Source organism: Channa argus, chromosome 17 (genome assembly GCF_033026475.1).
Source record: "Channa argus isolate prfri chromosome 17, Channa argus male v1.0, whole genome shotgun sequence".
Classification (NCBI taxonomy): Eukaryota; Metazoa; Chordata; class Actinopteri; order Anabantiformes; family Channidae; genus Channa; species Channa argus.
In genome coordinates this window covers 9,705,051-9,723,213 of record NC_090213.1, presented here as the reverse complement: position 1 = coordinate 9,723,213, position 18,163 = coordinate 9,705,051, and the positions used below count along the sequence as shown (strand labels likewise).

The following is an 18,163-nucleotide window of genomic DNA, read 5'->3' as shown; positions in this document are numbered from 1 at the left end:
ATCTTCTCATATTGGGTTTTTTTGAAACATCAATGGTGCCTACTTTTATTAGGCAGTAGGGGAGGGGATTTGCCCACTGACCAGATGAAAAAGCTTTTGTTTGAGCCATGAGTAACCAGGGGACCTTTGATATCAAAGCAGGAATGCCGCCATTGACCCCTTCTTTGTAGGCCGGGGTCTTAAAGGGAAGCGGTGTGTGAGGGGCAGATGAACTTGTGCTGAAAGACTGATTATGATTCATCTCCTCCCTCCTCCTGTTTTTCTTCTATCACAGGCTCAGTGTGGAGTAAAGAAACCATGTCGAAGAACACATTTGTTAGATTCGATTACAAAGCTTCAAAGAGCTCAAGTTCTTTTCTCACTTGTTTGACTGAATTATAGCTTTAATATGTGCAGGATAGTGTTGTTTCTAACATACAACAATTCTGAATTAATCCGATTAATCATTTGGTCCCATTTGATTTTCAGAATAAAAGTTATTTTTAGAAAAGTGATAATGATTATACAGTGTTAATTGGAAGAGTGTGATTCCACTAAGAATTCAGTGAACACACAGTGAGACACACTAGGACTAATGGTCTGAACCATATAGAAATTAATGCTATTATATTAAGATATACAACACAAACAACACCGGTATAGGTAGATGTCAATATTTAGAGAAAAGGTAGTGTAAATATAGATTTATACTCCTATATTGCTTAGGTACAAGAAGTACTAGTTTTTCTTGTCCCTAATATCTGTTTTTGTGTCTCACAACCACAGGTGAAGATACACGACTGATGCCTGGGAGACATACTGTCTGGACCAGGAAGTGAGTGATGATAGAGAGAGAGAGAGAGAGAGGGTGCTCAGCGTTAAAATGTTGAGACTGGGCCCTTCCCATCCTGCCCAAATGGACTGAGTGACTGGGCAACAGCTCCACCATTCTCTCCACCTCCTCTTGCACCTGTACTCCAGCACCACCCTGCAGCCCTGCAACATATCCTCACTCACCCACTAACTCTCACACACACACACTCACGCATGTCCTGTGCCTCAGAAGCTTCCCGCCTGGCTTGTAATCAGTGTGATGTATGTTCAGTGTCTCAGTGACTTTCTGTTGCCCTTGCTGCATAAGGCAAGAATCTGCTGCCTGGTTCAGTGTGTAGCTGTGTGTGTGTGTGTGTGTGTGTGTGTGTAGGTGTGTGTGTGTGTGTGTATGTGTAGTGATGTGAGTCGGATGGTATCAGAAGGTGAAGAGGGGGAGGATTATTATCTTGTATATTGTATTTATATTTTGAATATTCTTTCATTCACTCTTAAGCCTTTATTTGTTTTTCTTTTTTTTTCCTGATTTTGTTATTGTATAGACATTGCTTATTTTTTAAAATTCTCATAAAAAAGCTGCGATACATGAGGTTTACTTTGTGATAACAAGAAACTACTAAACTAAGAGAAATGTATGCGTACAACAATAATTTACCAAAACAAATGTGAAAGTGCATTAGGAGCCTTGTGTATCACAGCTTTAATTGTCATATTCAGAGATACTTAAGATTATTTCAAACATTTGTAGCAATTATAACTAAACTATGGTACAAGTGTGATAATACTGCCTGCAGAAAACAACAAGAGGGCAGAGAGTGTGAAAAGATATACACCACGTTTGACTTTTGACACATTCTATTGTCACATTTTCCTCTTACTCTACACCCAAACAAGAAACTTACTATACTTCATGTAGATAAGAGAAACAATCACTGCCTGATTTACTGTGAACGACATTGTTACTCATTGTTTAATGTAATAATACAATAAAGGACTGTTACACCATCCTCATTTGATCACATGGGAGAGGTATTTGAAAAACAGTGATGTACAAAGGATGTACATCGTAGTGTACAACAAAACCGAGTATACCCCTGTGCAGTAAGTCATTAAACATTTGTAGCATCTCAGTATAATTGTATAATTTCTAAGATGTTATTATAAATGTTATATATGGATTAAAACAAACAGGTAGATTACAGTGGAAGTACAAGGTTCATACATGAGTACAAATCTTGTGATTTCCTATAAAGGCTAATTGCATGAGCAAAGTTATAAAACAACCTGTGAACATCATTCTGATGAGGTACAGGAGCATTCAATATTCTACTGAACATAAGCTTAGATCACAGCTGCTGCAGTGGTTAGTAGGAATGGGATGAGTCAGACTGACGCTAACTGAAAATGCAAAAGCCGTTGTTTTGATTCGGATGAAGTCCGGTGACTGAGACACGCAAATGTGTCGTGCGGAAATGGGGCTGCATGAGTGCAAAAGGTGTAGTTTAAAGATGTCACAGAATGCAGGTCTGTTGAGCAAAAAACTGAATAAAATGCAGGCTCAAGAAGCTGGGCAGAAGAGAAACTTCACAATGACGATTTGAAAACGATCTAAAACATACTGCAAAAATCCAAAAAGTAAAACAAAAAAAGGAAACTTTTTATTTACAGTAACTCAGTTTTGTTGTATAGTGTTTATCTTCTTCCGGTGTTATGGTGACAATTGAAAGAATATCATGTTCACACTGTTTTACGGTTTTCTGAGTTACTGTGTGTCATGTATTACTGCTGTGCAAAGTATTAGAGGTTTAACACCTTCCTTACTACACAATCTTTGCATTTCTTAATATGAAAAGTATGCTGATGTCCTCTGCTGTCTACAATAAGTAGTACACTCTTTATTCTTCAGTCGTTGGTGTCATGTTGACTTTAACTGTGAGTTTTACCGATAGTTTTCAGTATGAAAACTCTCCTTGTTCTGTTTATTCTCATACTAGGACTGTGTTTTTACTCCCACTTTGATAGTTCATTCAACTAGCACCGGGGAGGACATAGACTCACTCGCTTGAGGTTTTATAGAGGCACAGACTACGTGGTACCAGATAAAAACAAAAGCTTTTTTTGCTCTTAACTTAAAAGCTAAATTAAGTTCAGGGAGTCACGGTTTTGCTATTGCTCACAGGATAAAACATGAGTTGCATCCAATTAAATTACTAAAGCCACTAGCTTCAATTTTACTGGCAAAGTGGAAGATGTTTTAGAATGGAGAAATATTTGAAACTTTCCAGTTGGACCACATAAGCAAATGTATGACAACAGGCTAAACTGGTCAAGCATTGTTTCTTACCAAAATTCTGGTTAATTTGCACTGTCTCAATTGCTTTGATGTGGAATTGACCAAACGAGAGAAAGATCAGGAAGTATGTACCCTTGTGAGGTCACCACTCCCTTCACTTTGACCCCTCGAGGGCGTGACACAACCAGGATATTTACTTTATTTAAAATTTATTTACTTTATTTGAAATAAACGATTCTAAAAAACAGAGCTAAATGAAGTATTTTGCTATTGCTGCATAATGTAAAGCATTTAGTTTTGGGGCACCCACCCACCTTCAGTCCTCCCTGCTTTTTGTAACACAACTGTGAACCTGTTAACAATTGTACAGATTGTATAACTATTGTATGTACTTACAAATCACATTTGTTGTGATGTTAACAAATATCTGCAGCCATTTAGCATAAAATACTGTACATGTAGCATGGTCACAATAATCTTTTATATTTTCCAATCTGTTAATAGTAAGGATATTAAAAACTTGTCTATATTTCATTCAATAAAGTTAGAGAAAACAAGTTTGTACTTCTTTATATTTCCTGGCAAATAGAGAGCATAACAGTAATACTTCACTCTAATATGAATCTTATCCTAATTTATAAACAGTGCTTATATATCTAAGGTAATAAACTTCATTAAACTAACTGTAATGTAATTTAAAGCAGATTTAAGTGTTAAAGTCTGGTATTTAAGCATATTCACAATATCATAAAGCATAACTTATAACGTAAATACTCGTCCTAGGTTAAGGTATAAAGATGAGAAATTATGTAAATTAAACTATTTTATAGTTTGTTAGGAACTATTAATCTTTATAGCATTTACAGAAACAGCTTCTGGTTCTCCTTTAGACAAGACCAAATCATCCACAATAAATATTAATTAAAAAAAACAACAACACATTTTTATTATTCATTCTTCATTGAAAAAAGTATGTTTATACAGAAAATTACTCACATACCTGAGAACACAGATTTATCACATTAAATGTCAGATGGGCATAGGGAAGTAGGGTAAGATTGTGTGCATCAAGTATCATGAGTATCCTGAGATACTGAGATGTTTAAACATACACATACACAACTATTAAGTTACATGACTGGCGTGGCTTAAGATTTTGAATTGAGGAAGGATTTAGACTTTTTCACAAAACTGTGCATATTTCTGTATATCAATTAAGCACTAAGAAATCAATGTCAGTAGTACAGCATTTCAACCCCCTCAACAAATTAAGCTTGAGTGAAGACATAAACAAGAGTCATTTTCATTAGTCAACACGAAACACGATAAGATTAAATTCACAGACCTTTGTGTTTAACTAAAATGAGATGGTATAATGATTTATGGCAATTAGGGTCTTACAATTGTCAATCACACACAATCATATTAGTAAAGATATCACTTTTAAAATCTGAAGCTTTTTCCCTTTACAAGACCTGAGTAAACAGTCAAGAAAAACAGCTCCACCTGGCCAAACACTGTGTATCAACTGCTTTCGAAAGCAGAGACAAAAAAAAGAAAATGCATATTAAACATACTAGGGATGGGCATTTCTTCACAATTTTTTTCCAAGTACAAGATGTGTCACCAAAAAAAATGAAAGGACAATATGTTTTACAATATCAATTAATCAGCCTTTGTAAGCATTAGTTTACAGCTTTGCTTTAAAAAAATTCAAATTAAATAACAAAACCACTGATCATTACTATTGATTAGTTAACACTGCTGTTTTAAAGAAATTTCCAACCTATTTATTCATTTTGCAGAAAGAGGACATATAGGAAAGAAACATGAATTTTTATGGCTAGTTTTAGTTGCAGATGAACTGAAGTTCAGGTTTGTAGCAAAGTAATCTCACTGGTACTTTCACCATTTTACTACTGGAGCTGAATTACCACACTCGATGTGAAAAACTATAGAACACTTCCCTTTCTTCACATATATTGGTCATATATGACAATATTTTTCACATGTTCCAGTAATCAGTAGTACACAAAGCATTCCTGTCATTTGCCTCCCAAATTTGTCATAATAAATAGCACCTAATACATTTAAATGGAACTTATAGACAGATGTACAGAAATATTATGAGTAACTTTCTTACAAGCTTATTAAAGCCAGGTCCTTCTGTGATCTTTCAAACCTTTGAAGCCTTTTAATTATGTTCATCTGCATATTTACTCTGACACTGTATTTTGCAATAATATTATGGGGCTGCTATTGCAACCACTACTAGTCAGATTTTGAAAATGTAAAAAAAAAAACAAATATACATATGGCAAAAGAACAAAAGATATGTAAAAGAAACTGTAAAAGTATTTTTCTTAAAATCCCGACAATAATAGTGAAGCTAAAAAGTTCAAAAATAAATATGCATTATGCCCATCCCTAATACATACACACTCATGCTAACCCCATTGAATTTCTATTTAAAAATCTATTTGTCTACTAGTATACATACACCTTTGCAATATAACGTACTCTCTGTATATATAGCATTGTATATAAAATTAGAAAAGCATGTCAAACTTTAAGGGCTTTTAGGAATAGATTTAAAGAAATTATAAAATATACACTATGTACTATATTGTACATGAGTTTCCAATTTAGGCATGTATGATGGAACATGGCACTTCTTTAATCAGCGATTAAAGACTTGCATAACCTGTAAAAAAATTTAATAAAAAGTGGCATTTCCGGTGGCTAAACGCTTTTGTGTTTTAATATGGTGTCATGGCTGCACCCAATAAAAATCTAAATGTTTGCTGAGATGGGTGAAGCTAATGGTCATTATATTACATTTCAAAATATTCAGTCTGCTGAGCCAAAACTCCAACCAAAACACAAATGGAAGGCAAAGGTACCTTCTTTGCATATTGGGCATCAACTCAAAATAAGCACAGATTGTCTCAGCTCTGAATTTACTATGTGGTTTTAGCTGGAACTATAATGTACATACTTGATCTGCAGATTTAGCCTTTTATCTATGACGAAAAAAAACTTTCTTCTGTCCTGCTCTACAGGGATCATTCGTAGTTTGCACTTCTTCATCTCTTTAACACCAGCACAGCTAACTCATTTCATATCAACATGTCGTCTCTTCCGGAACTGTCACAGCTTCCTGTTTTATACTGAAAGTTTGCCTGTACTGCTTCACCACAATGGTAGCTCTTAAGTAAAAAAAGACATCTGAGAGTTTACATCAGTAATAAAATGATGAAATAAAGGAAGGTAAAAGCTAATACTTCTCCCTCATTGGTATTCAACTCAGCCTTAAATCAAATGGTAATGATATTTGTTTTTGTGATGTGGCTTTGGACCTATTTTATACTTCTTTAAAAAGGTACTGTCTTAAAGTTTGTCTAAGGGTAAAAAAAAGAGATCGAAAATACTTTCCTCCTCCTCCCCCTAAAGAAACCAAAAGTAAACTGAGAACCAACATACATACCCCAACTAACTTAACCTTTAGCTTACCTATTAAGCATAATTTAGAAAATAAACATGTGTTAAAAGGAAAAATGCACAATTTTGAAACTATTCTACGAGAATCTCCTCAGTCTTTATGGGTTCTAGTGGGGTGCCAGAATTGGACAAATCAGAGCCTTCATCTTTGGAAAACTCTTCACGTTGAAGCAGCATTCCTGCACCCATGTTACCCTGCAGCCCCACTACGCCCCCCTGGGTGAAGCACAGGTGCTTGATCACTTCATTAGGACTGGAAAAGGTGGTCGCACAAATGTTACACTTGTAAGGCTTTGAGGAGCCCAAGAACATTGCCTCCATCTGGCTGCTGTCGTCACCTGCAGCGCACAGCTCCATGCTCTGTCGGTCCACCATGGTGTAGGTGTCGGCTCCCTGGCTCAGGCACACATGACGGGCAGCTTGGTTGGCCCGGCAGAAACTCTTGCCACAGGTGCTGCATTTGAAAGGCTTTCCTGTATGGATGTACATGTGTTCACGCCAGTGGCTCTTTTGAATGAACTTGCGCCCACAGGTGGAGCACTCGTACTTTCGCCTCTTCACTTCCCGGTCCAAGTCGGCACTCTCTAGGTTGTCAATGTCCGCAATATCTGATGGAGGTGGTGTGTCTGCTTGAGAATTTAAGACTCCCACCCCCCAGCTGGATGTGGACACCTCTGCTCGGGGAGAGTCCGAGTTGGTACCTGAAACAGGTGTTTGCTCGCTGTCACTGATTATCTCGACTGCTGTTGCAGCAGCCGAACAACTTGATCCTGGCTTGCTTCCTTGAAGCACCCCATCTGCCTCTAGCATGCTGTGTTCTCCTGTCATGACAGGTGAGAGCGCATTACTGGGCTCAGTCTGGGTTTGCTGAAGAACCTGGGTGTGCTGCAGAAGGTGCTCTCTCAGCAGACTTCTCTGTGTGAATCGGCTCCTGCACAAATGACAGGAGTAATGCCTCCTAAAAGAGGAACTCCTTCTCATGATGCTGGGCTTGACATGGAGGATGGCACTGGCTGAAGAACCATCAGCACTTAGCAAGTCAATTGCCCCCTCTTCAGCTATAGGCTTAGTGCTGCTGGTGGATGCCTCCACGTCTGGGGGTGAGGAAGCTAACTTGGATTGTAAGGAATTTGTGTATGAAGTTGTGGCAGCTGCTGTGGAAGGATATTTCCCTTCTGAGGTGACCTGCTCCATGTCACAGGGTGACGAGAGCTGCTGTCGAGTGGGCACTCGGGTCGACAACGCCACCTGTTGGTCAGAGATCTGGATTCCGTAGAGGGAAGTGGAAAGGCTGATGCTGTGTTCAGGATGTGAATACACTGACTGGCTGGCCTCCTGCAAGAGCGGATAGGCATGTAGAAATCTGACGCCCTGCTCCAGCCGTGCAGGGTCAATCAGCTGGGGTGCAAGCTTGCCTGTATACATCAGGTTAAGGAGGTAGCTGAAGATATCTGGTTGTATGTCAGCAGCCTTCAGGCGCACACAATCACTGAAACACAAACATATTACAGTTACGACAAATATTTTGTGAGGTCTATTATTAGATAATGTAGTCCATTATCGATAACAGCACAGGCTGATACAGGTTTAAGTAATCGCCAATAAATAAAAAAAATAAATTAAAAATAAATTAAAAAAACACACAACACAGAAAAGGGGCCAGTCTTCATTTCTATACAATTATATGTTTGGATCCAGTTAATTCACATAATGTCAAGGACACCGATGGGTTTATCTTAATGCTCTTAGAAACCCTCAAATGTGTAACCTCATATAATTCACTGATTTTAACAAGACATTTAAGTGAGGGGTATCACACTGAAGAGACATATTAGTCTATTGCTCACCTTCCATGAAAGAGTTTGACTTAACTATTGTTGTTTTAAGATCAGAAATTTTAGAAAGATACAGAAAGTGTTTTGTAAGTTAATACTGAGCCTGAGCCCAACACCTGTGAGTGCATTTTTTTGTACCTGTCCTGGTGGATGAAGAGCATTCTGAAATAGTTGGAAAAAGCAGCAAGGACAGCTTTGTGGGCTTTGAAGAAGACATCTCCTATAGCCACAGTGCAGTCGCACAGGAAGCCAAACTCCCTCTGAGCGTTAAGCTGCTGCAGCAGGATAAGACCATGGTTGGCCAACTCCATTCTTCAACCTGCACAAAGATGCAGACACACACACACACTCAGCAATTGGTTTCCTGTCTGGAAAAAGACCAGAGTTCATTGTGACCACAAAGAGTGAGGCTGACAAGGGTGATCTAATAACCATGTAAAGGCCAATTTAACACAATGCTGAAGAACCGTTTTGTGAAGCTGGAGATCTAACACTAACTTCACAAAAAATTATGTAAATTAATGGTATGGCCCAAAAAAATCAAAAACATCTTGGTTTGGTTTGGTCATTGCATTGTACTATCGTGTTTGAACATGTTTTGCAACAGAAATACAAGAGTTAGAAAACAAAATTTCAAATTCAAATCTGTTCCAGGATATCATGGAAAATATTCTGTCCTTACAGATGTTTTTTTAATCAGTGACACCCTGAGTATTCCAGCTGCCTAAGTACTTTTAACAGTGAGGTTTCACTATTAAACATCGACAATCTCAAAAATACCATTCTCACTTAATAACTGGTAGTAAGGAATAAAAAAAATTTCCAACGATATTCATACATTTGAATGAACTTTACCGATTTTGTCATTACTACCTCCAAAACCCCTCAAACTCTGTCTCAATGGACATATTTTAGAGCTTGGTGCATTCTGCTGACCAATGAGGTGAGCGCTGTTGACCCTAAAGGTCAGTGGAGGACTACTAGGGCTTCAGGCCATCACATGATCGCAGTTTTGGGTGTCGACACACATTCCTAAGAGAAAACTGGTTCTACCCCCTCTTACTGGAGTATGGAAACAACCCGTAGGCAGGGTGGATCTCCTTTCTCCAACACTTTCGCCACACCACACAGCCAAACAATGTATGAAGCCACAGGATGAGTGATTCTTCAGCCAATGTACCTCTGACAGATTAAAATTCTTTAGTTCTGATTACCTATCTGGATACAAAACCACTCTGCAAGCTTTCTATACACATATGTATTTCATCAGAGGGGTCAGAGAGCAAAGACAATGATACTGCTGCACACCAGGAAAAGCCTAGTTTCAGTATCTGGTGCAAGAGAGGAACAGCAACAGCAGGCACTAAAAATGTACAATAACCACCGGTCATGCTTTTGTCATTCAACTTGAAAGGTACAGTATACTTAGGTATACATGGTGGGAAATAATACCATTTAATATCATGCTGTAATAAATCTACCTCCATAAAAGCCTAACACTACCTAAGAGCAAACACTATCAATACATCTTTCTCTAACACAAAACCATTTAACAGTACCAACATGGAACAGTTTTAACAAAATCTTAATTTTGGAACCTTTATTACAATGTGATTTGTTAAAGAGAGTGTGTATTCTTTTTTAAGCCAAGTGTATACACTTTAAACACTCATCTTGACTGCAACCTCCAAATACATAACACACTTTATATATATTTCCATTAAAGCTTGCATAGCCTCATTTGCTCTGTTGGTACTCTTGCATCACAACTCAAGAGACCTGTGGGAATTGTGATAACTTGCACATACTCTTTTTGCACATTTTGCAAAATCTGATCTGAATGCACCAATATGACAGCAGAAAATAGTCAACATTAGAGGCAGTCTCACAGCCCGCTATTTCATATTTTAAACAACAAAATATTCACTTATAAGACACTGGAGCCACAGAACTACTGCCATTGTGAATTCTGAAATAAAAACTCAGACAAGACCATCAATTATCAGAACAGATGCATGTTATTTTCTGTCACTGGTGCTCTTCCAAGCCTCCAGGTTAGTCGAAGAGCCTCCAACGTGGTTGTCTGATAGTTGCACAGATGCTTTAAGTTTTCTGAGAGGACTGAGCTGGTCAGATAGTTTTTATATTTGACAAGCTCTGATCTGGTATTATACCACAACCTTATTGTTTTAGTCTTTTACTGGGAAGAATGCAATACTTGGTAAAAAAAAAAAAAGGAAAACCAAATATTAGAATAGATATTAAGATCACTTGTGCATATACAGCACGATTTATCCTTTACATAAACATGTTATCTAAACTAATAAATAAGTAACTGTTGCTCTTTTGTTGAATGTTTAGTAAAAGAGAGGGCAAACCCAAATGTTTGCCAAGACAATTACAAAACAAACACTCGTTTATATTCACATTAAACCGGTAAGCCGCGATAACATGTGTTAACCAAGTTGTTTCCAACAATAAAGCACCGCCCCTAATGTGATGTAGACACGTGGAATAGTAACTTCCGTAGAGAGATTTTCTGTTTTTCTGTAAATACACTGTTAAAACCGCTGTCATGGGGACACATGTGAAGGAGGCATGTGCCGCAGGAATATAACACTTGAGAAAATAACACATAAGGTACATAACACCTTGTTCTGGGAACACAAAAAACAAGCGCGCCTGGACTGACTCTTGCCTCGGGTCTCTGTAGGCTGCTGCTACTGCTCGCGCGAGAAAACGGACGTACGCGCACGCACGTGCGAGCACGCACCACACACATACACTGGCGCGCGGTGAGAGGGAAGGAGAGACGCAGGGGGATGGGGCTGGTCACGAATGTGCTTCTTTTAACTTCCCGTGACAATTACTGTGAACCAAAGATTACAAAGTAGACAAATAACCTAACAGTTCGAGTAAACACATGGGTGAATATGTAGTTAAAAAAGGAGCCGTACCTGCACTGCGCTTAAATCCGTGGACTTTGGCGTGTCGCCGTTGTTTGTTTGTTACCGGGGACTCGTCCGTCCGCTCTGGGCTCGCAGCAGCTTGTACTGTTCCTTGCAAAGGCAGCATTCGTTGGCGACGGAGAGGGTCGTCCGTCGGTGTTTTCCGGTTAGGGGTTTTACGTTACAATCACATGACTGTGGGTAAAAGCCAGCCAGCCAAAAAAAAAAAAAAAAAAAAAAAAAAAAAAAAAAAACAGCCGTTGTAAAAATCCGTTGAGCAAGGGGGCGGTTGAGTTAACGTTAATTTTCCGCACAGTGTAACCGCTAAGCTCAGCCCCCGCTAGCCAGCTTTTTGACAGCCGGTGAGGGCGACCATAAACAGCGAAGTTAGACTCACCGCGCAGACTCACCGCGAGCTGGTTAATCATTCAGTCTGTGCCGTTAACGACACGTTAAACATAAAACCGAAGTGTGTGTGTTTTGTCTGTCGGCCTCTCGCGCTGAAATAAGACAGTTTTACCCACAGTACCGCATTTGCATTTTTGGTTACAGAAGCTACTTCCAGTTATTTTAAAAACAAATTTAAAGGAAGCAGCCTATAAATGTTACATAATGTCACTTCGATATTATATCGTAGTTGATATTGTAGGATAGGCACATATTAACTTACCTTCAATAAAACATAAATAAATGAAAACAAAAACAGACGCTCTTACAACTGGGTATTTAAATTTGGACAAAAGACCTAAAGACAGGACAGTAACTTACTTCTGAAGGCTTAATAACTGATAACTTACACAATATATTTACAACTCATGACTATGTGAGATGTGTATACATAAGAAAAACCTAAACATTCTCTTTTTTTTTGAAGACTTGGCAGTTGATATACCCATTTATTTAGTTGCACAAGTGTAGTACTGAATCCCACAGAACTCACTGTGCAACTCAAAATTCAGTTACTAATTCAACCTATGTTTGATCCAGACTTTGTCATAAATAGTTTGTAGGTTGTGTAGTTTGTATGTATCACTGTAATACAAGAATACAAGATAATACTTCAACTTGTTTCTACCAATTTAAACAAGTATAAACAGTGGCCCATCTTTTAATAGAAAAAACAATATGGAAAGTACCAAAACACTCAAATTGTGGAGGTCTTGGAAATAAATTTCAACCAAACCACGGAGTGTTTGTCCTATACCACAGGAAATGTTTGTCCTTTTCACAGATGCACTTTGGAGTCACATCAATATTTTATCATCAGATGTTGTCGTCAGTGAGTTGGTGGATGTTGTCCCAGTGTAAACAGCATTTTTTTTTTCAGACCTGTCATTACAGTTGCATTTTAGCCTGAGGACAGGGAGTCCACAAGAGGGCTAAGCACATTTTAGCTCTTTGAAAATGCATTTTGGGCAGGCAGAGAATGGGTGGAGAGTGTGTGTGTTACAGGAGGGTGGGTAGATGTGGGAGGACGTGTGTAACAGAGATAAATTACTACCTTTGATGAAACTAATGAACTACTAAGAATTTAGGAATATATGGATGCATAATAATGAAAATTCTAAACATGCATTCTGACCACTGGAAAAGCAATAGGCTAGTGGATTATGCTCACAAAAAAAGCCTGCATTTTTACTTAGCTATTGGTTCACTGTTTTTAATTAATTTATTCAATTCATTTAATCAATACTTTTTTAAGATAATGCTCTGCCCCCAAGAAGGATGTTGCACTCATGTCATCCTCCATTAAAATGGCTTTGTTATGTCCTCAAACAGCCTAAAAAAACATGCAGTCTGCACTTAAACATGACTGTCCTGACCCTAATTTCTAATATTTGTTTCCTATAATCATGTATTCTCATAATCACCTGCACAGACTACATAAAAATGCTCAAAATAAAAAAATAGATTTGAGTTTGATATGGCCAACGTTGACCCGTTCACATTTTCAAACGGCTACGCACACCATGCTTCTTAAAATAGACCTACCCCTTAAGCCTACTTTTGCATTTGACGACTATGTGGTGAGCTGAAACACCTGTTTAAACAGGGCCTCGGCGTTAACCGCCGCCCTCCCCGCCGTTTTGGCCTGTTTTGAAGCTGGAATGGTGAGTCACTGCTCTGTCGGTTTAGAAAAACAGATCCGGCCAAGCTGGGCTCCGATGGGGGGATGGGTGGCCGGCGGTGGATGAACACCGGAGGTGGACGCAGCTGGACTCCCACTCCCAAGGACCCCACATCCTGACAACGGCCCGCTGCGTTCCCATGGTGACTGATCTGAGATAAAAATAAAAAAAAAAGAAGAAAAAGCACCGCCAGAGTAAACGGACTGTAAACCTTATTTCAATTCTTTAGTGCTGTCTGTATGTTGTTTTATTTTGTCCAATTTTGGAAAGGAAATACTGTACATAGCCTCCACTATTATTAGAAGTGTGAAATAAGCATGGTGAAGAGTGGAATAAGCCTGATTTTGTCTAATGAAAATATGTATTTGCTACAAGGAAACGATACTGTATAGGCTAATTGTAAACACATAAAAGGCCACTGTATAAAAAACATTTATATTTGTAGGCTATTTAATCAGCATATCCAGTAGCGAATCAGTAGAGGAATGATAAACTGTCCCTTTACCGAAATTATACTCTACCCCCTCCTCTTCCCGCCAAAAAGCCTTGGGGGTTCGAATTCTGCCCTTTTGTGATAGGTCGAATCGATGTCTCCATAACAACCGTTGCCCTGAACAACAGGGGATGCTGCCATAACAGCTGAATAGGCTACCATGCGCAATGCGGCATTCTGAATCAACCCAATAAAATACATAGTATACATGCTGAAAGATATGTAGCAAAAAAATTGCGTAAAGACAATTTAAAGACAGCGCATTTTGCTATCCTTGAATATAAAGCACCTACTCTCTGAACCTGAGGATAGGACGTTGCAGGTCACACTTTGACCACTAGATGGTGGCATTGTAGCCTGCATAAAGCCCAAGTCTACGTGGAACCAGGGAAGAGATATTAAAATATTAAATATATGTCACCAGAAAATGAAAATGTCTTTTGACCTTATTCAAAGGAAGGCTTACGCAATCTGTGTTTTGTGTCATGTCCACAGAAAATACACGTTGCCACTCGTGTACCTGTCTCTGTAACTTTATTGATAAAGTTTAAATTTGAACAGTCTCTGCTACAATGATGGCGACTGAGTTGTCCGTAGCCGGAGTTCCTCCTTCATTGTCAGCTAAAGTGGTTGGGTATGTTGACAGCACAATTAACTACTTTGTCACTGTGGTAAATAGTGTTGGTAACTACACTGCTCTGTTAAATCAGCTACGTAACCTTAAAACTATCGCGTTCATGCCTGCAGTAGCATTAGCCCTCTGCTAACTGAAATTCTTTCATTTCGGTCATAATTACAACTTTAGCTAAGTATTGACGGTGGCCCAGTTGACTTTAAGTAAACGTATTGTGTTTAAGCCATCGTGTTATTGAAGTATTATTTATTTAGGCGAAGTGAATGGAACGCATTGGCTAACTTTACATAACAATAATTGGCTATTAGCTTACAAGTGCAATAGGCAGCAGGTGTGCCAGTACATAACATTGCTGGTTTGTCGCTTCCTCGCAGATCTTTTGCTTACTTTACTGTGAAAGACAGATTTCCGACCATTGTGACTAAAGTTATAGACACAATACATCGCAACAAAAACAAGTTTTTTGAAGAATATGGAGAGGTAAGGATTATTATTTATGAGTAATGGTTTGTTGTTTTTTGTTAGGCTCGCATGAAAACGTGATGGGCCTATTTAAACTTTTCTTGCATGCAGGACGGTATCCAGGCTGAGAAGCAAACGATATCTTTCCTGTCCAAACTGAGGAATGAGTTGCAAACTGATAAGCCGCTGCTAGCACTGACCGATGGCCTGCAAGATGTAGAGTCTTGGAATCAGTACCTGCAGAGACATCAGAGACTGGAAGGGGACCAGGAATCTGTCAGCTGGTTCAAGTCTCCATGGCTTTATGTGGAGTGTTACATGTACCGCAGGATACAGGAAGCTTTCTGGCTCAAGTGAGATGCACTTATATTCCTAATGGGAGCTCTTACCACTTTATTTAAAAGGGCAAAATGATATACATGTTCCTGTAATTATCTAGAGAGGCAGTAAGGCCAGCTATGTAGATATCTAGGTATGATGTTAGTTCCATAGGACTGCAAATACATTGTATCCTAAGGTGCCATTTTTGTTTTTACCTTAGAAATTTCTTCATTCTTCAAAATCCATTGCCCTTATTAGTTTAAATAGCACTCATAGTATTAGGGCGTTATAAAATAAACTATATTTTATTTAGTTTAGTATTGGTATACTGCACATCTATACAAAGAAGATTGTTCCCTTCAAGTTATGTTTTTTCTGCTTTTATTGCAGTCCACCCATCAGTGGCTATGATCCCTTTAATGAAGGAAAGACTCAGGGTTTTTTTGAGTCACAACAGGCTGTGATGGCCTTATGTACCTACTTGGAAGGTGTCAAAAAGTGCATGGATGAGCTGTCAAAGAATCAGCTGTTGGAGCATTTTAACAAACTATTGCTGGTCAGTATCTTAACTACCTTGTTAATGTTTCACAGCCAAGATACTTTTATCTGGACACCTGAAATATATTAGTAAACAGGTCTACCCATACCATTTTTATATTAATACTGCAACCTGAATATATGTAGTGTATTCATAAATTTGTATTGGTTTTACAATTAAGTTAAGATATAGCTGTGATGCTGACTTCATGAGTCACAGTCAGTGCAAGACATAACATTTTGCACTTATCTGTGACACTGTTATTTACATGGTTTTTATCAGGTTGGTAGGTGCTACAGTCTGTCATTGTGGCTTACAGATATTGTGAGATAAATATCTATAGTGCCTTACATCTATGGGGGATTTACATTTGAACTATATAGAATCTGATGTGATATGCAATGCATTTCAAAGTGCTATTTAATACAAAACTTTTATACAGATGTAAATGTTATGCAGATATATATTATTCAACAAATTGATTATTGGACATTTATATTTCTCTCTACTAGGTTTCTCTGTGGGGTAACAAATGTGATCTGTCGATCTCTGCTGGCCAAGAGAACTCGCAGAAGATCAATCCATTAGAGGTTCTGAATAGCCTACAACCCTTCATTTTGGTGGATGAATCCAACATGGTATGGTCAACTCTTATTTCTGCACAGAAGCAAGAACAACCAGGGAAAGCCACTCCATGCAGAGTGGACATTGTACTAGACAATGCTGGCTTTGAATTGGTCAGTGACTTAGTCTTAGCAGACTTCCTGGTTTCCTCCGGCCTCGCATGCAAGATCCATTTTCATGGCAAATGCATGCCATGGTTTGTCTCTGATGTCACAGCTAATGATTTTCAGTGGACCATCCGACAGACCATGGCAGCCAATCACAAATGGATGTCTAAGAGTGGTGTGCAGTGGCAGAGGTATGTAAAAGAGGGTGTGTGGTGCTATCATGATCATCCTTTTTGGACACAACCTCATGAGTTCTGTGACATGGCAGCTGAAGCTCCAGACTTGTACACAACCTTGCAGAGGGCTGATCTGGTCCTCTTTAAAGGTGATCTTAACTATAGGAAACTGACAGGAGACCGGGCTTGGGATCACACAGTGAGCTTTGATACTGCGCTACGGGGTTTTGGCCCTGCACCACTGTGTATCCTGAGGACTCTCAAAGCCAACATTCAGGTTGGTCTGCAGCAAGGCCAAGGAGAAAAGCTTTCCTCAGAAGATCCAGACTGGATGACCCGTGGCAAGTATGCAGTCATTCAGTTCTACAGCCCACTGTCAGAACAGTTTAACTAACCACAGGATCTCACTGGATGCATAAGAACATTACATTAAGAATTGCCACAAGGAGTTATTTTTAAGGCTCCATAAAATTGTTAAGTTATACAAGGTTGTTAAATGGAGTCTGTTCTAACTCTTAGCACTTGAAATTAACACTTCATCAGGTTTAATACGTAAATGCACAATAATGAATTTTTTTTTTTTTTTATTTGCTATTCGTTACCATTTCATTCCAGAAAGGTTACAACTTTTATATCCAAGTGTTTCCCCATAATTTGAACACAGTTGTTTACAGTGACAAACCAGTGTCATATTTGTCAAGCTTTTATTGCAGCTGGCTTATGAGTTGTTTACAGAATATTAAGCCATAATGTTTACAGCTCAATGTAGTCGCTGTAAACAATTACGAGTTAAAATTAAGAATTGGGCTTTAGAAATGTATATGCTACAGCAGCAATACTTAAATTTTTGCATGCAGTTTACTCAGAGTGATAAATGTAGTATACATATTTGTTCTTTAATTAGGCTCAGCTTTGGTTGGTTTTCAGTTGAAGTCAGTCTTACTGATTTGCATGCATCAACCGCGATCTAAGGCAAATATTTCCTCAGTTTGAAATTTGATATGCTGTTATTGTGGCAGTGTAACAATAACAGTGATGACATGTGTTGTTTTGTTTTAAATAGCAACCCAAACCTCTGTATATTCACAGATAAATAAGAATGTCTTTGTGCACAGTTATGTAATCTAAATCCTCATTGTCAGTGTCAGAAAAATGTTAACTGGATTCTTCTCAATGCTGCTGTGGGGAATTCCATCTTGTTCATTAATGAGTTTCATTAAATAAAAAGAATTGCAGTGACTCTTCCCTCTCTACTCTTGCACTTTACTAGCATCAGAAAAGTAAGATTTATG

General features: G+C 38.4%; 3 protein-coding genes across 6 annotated transcripts in view; 2 read left to right on the top strand and 1 right to left on the bottom strand.

Annotated features, from left to right (window-relative positions):
* Window positions 1–3,660, top strand: part of akap12b (A kinase (PRKA) anchor protein 12b) — a 38,867-nt gene extending 35,207 nt beyond the window's left edge. For both annotated transcript variants that reach the window (XM_067481349.1, XM_067481350.1), the window contains one exon: window positions 766–3,660. The gene's annotated coding sequence lies outside the window, so the exon portion shown is untranslated. The remainder of the gene's footprint in view (window positions 1–765) is intronic.
* A 364-nt stretch (window positions 3,661–4,024) lies between these two features.
* zbtb2b (zinc finger and BTB domain containing 2b) lies at window positions 4,025–11,623 on the bottom strand. Its single transcript, XM_067481354.1, has 3 exons — window positions 11,397–11,623; window positions 8,578–8,758; window positions 4,025–8,093 (listed from the first exon to the last, which is right to left on the bottom strand). The coding sequence occupies exons 2-3, from the start codon at window positions 8,748–8,750 to the stop codon at window positions 6,677–6,679; spliced, it is 1,590 nt and encodes a 529-aa protein (XP_067337455.1). The 5' UTR covers window positions 8,751–8,758; window positions 11,397–11,623; the 3' UTR covers window positions 4,025–6,676.
* Window positions 11,624–14,483: 2,860 nt separating this feature from the next.
* armt1 (acidic residue methyltransferase 1) lies at window positions 14,484–18,116 on the top strand. 3 transcript variants are annotated; one of them, XM_067481355.1, is made up of 5 exons: window positions 14,484–14,643; window positions 15,018–15,123; window positions 15,217–15,458; window positions 15,817–15,982; window positions 16,477–18,116. In XM_067481355.1, the coding sequence occupies exons 1-5, from the start codon at window positions 14,582–14,584 to the stop codon at window positions 17,263–17,265; spliced, it is 1,365 nt and encodes a 454-aa protein (XP_067337456.1). In that variant the 5' UTR covers window positions 14,484–14,581; the 3' UTR covers window positions 17,266–18,116. The 3 variants fall into 3 exon arrangements, with proteins under 3 accessions (XP_067337456.1, XP_067337458.1, XP_067337457.1); XM_067481357.1 differs by lacking the exon at window positions 15,018–15,123 and having other exon boundaries at window positions 14,520–14,643; XM_067481356.1 differs by lacking the exon at window positions 15,018–15,123 and having other exon boundaries at window positions 14,567–14,643; window positions 15,169–15,458.
* Window positions 18,117–18,163: the final 47 nt, after the last annotated feature.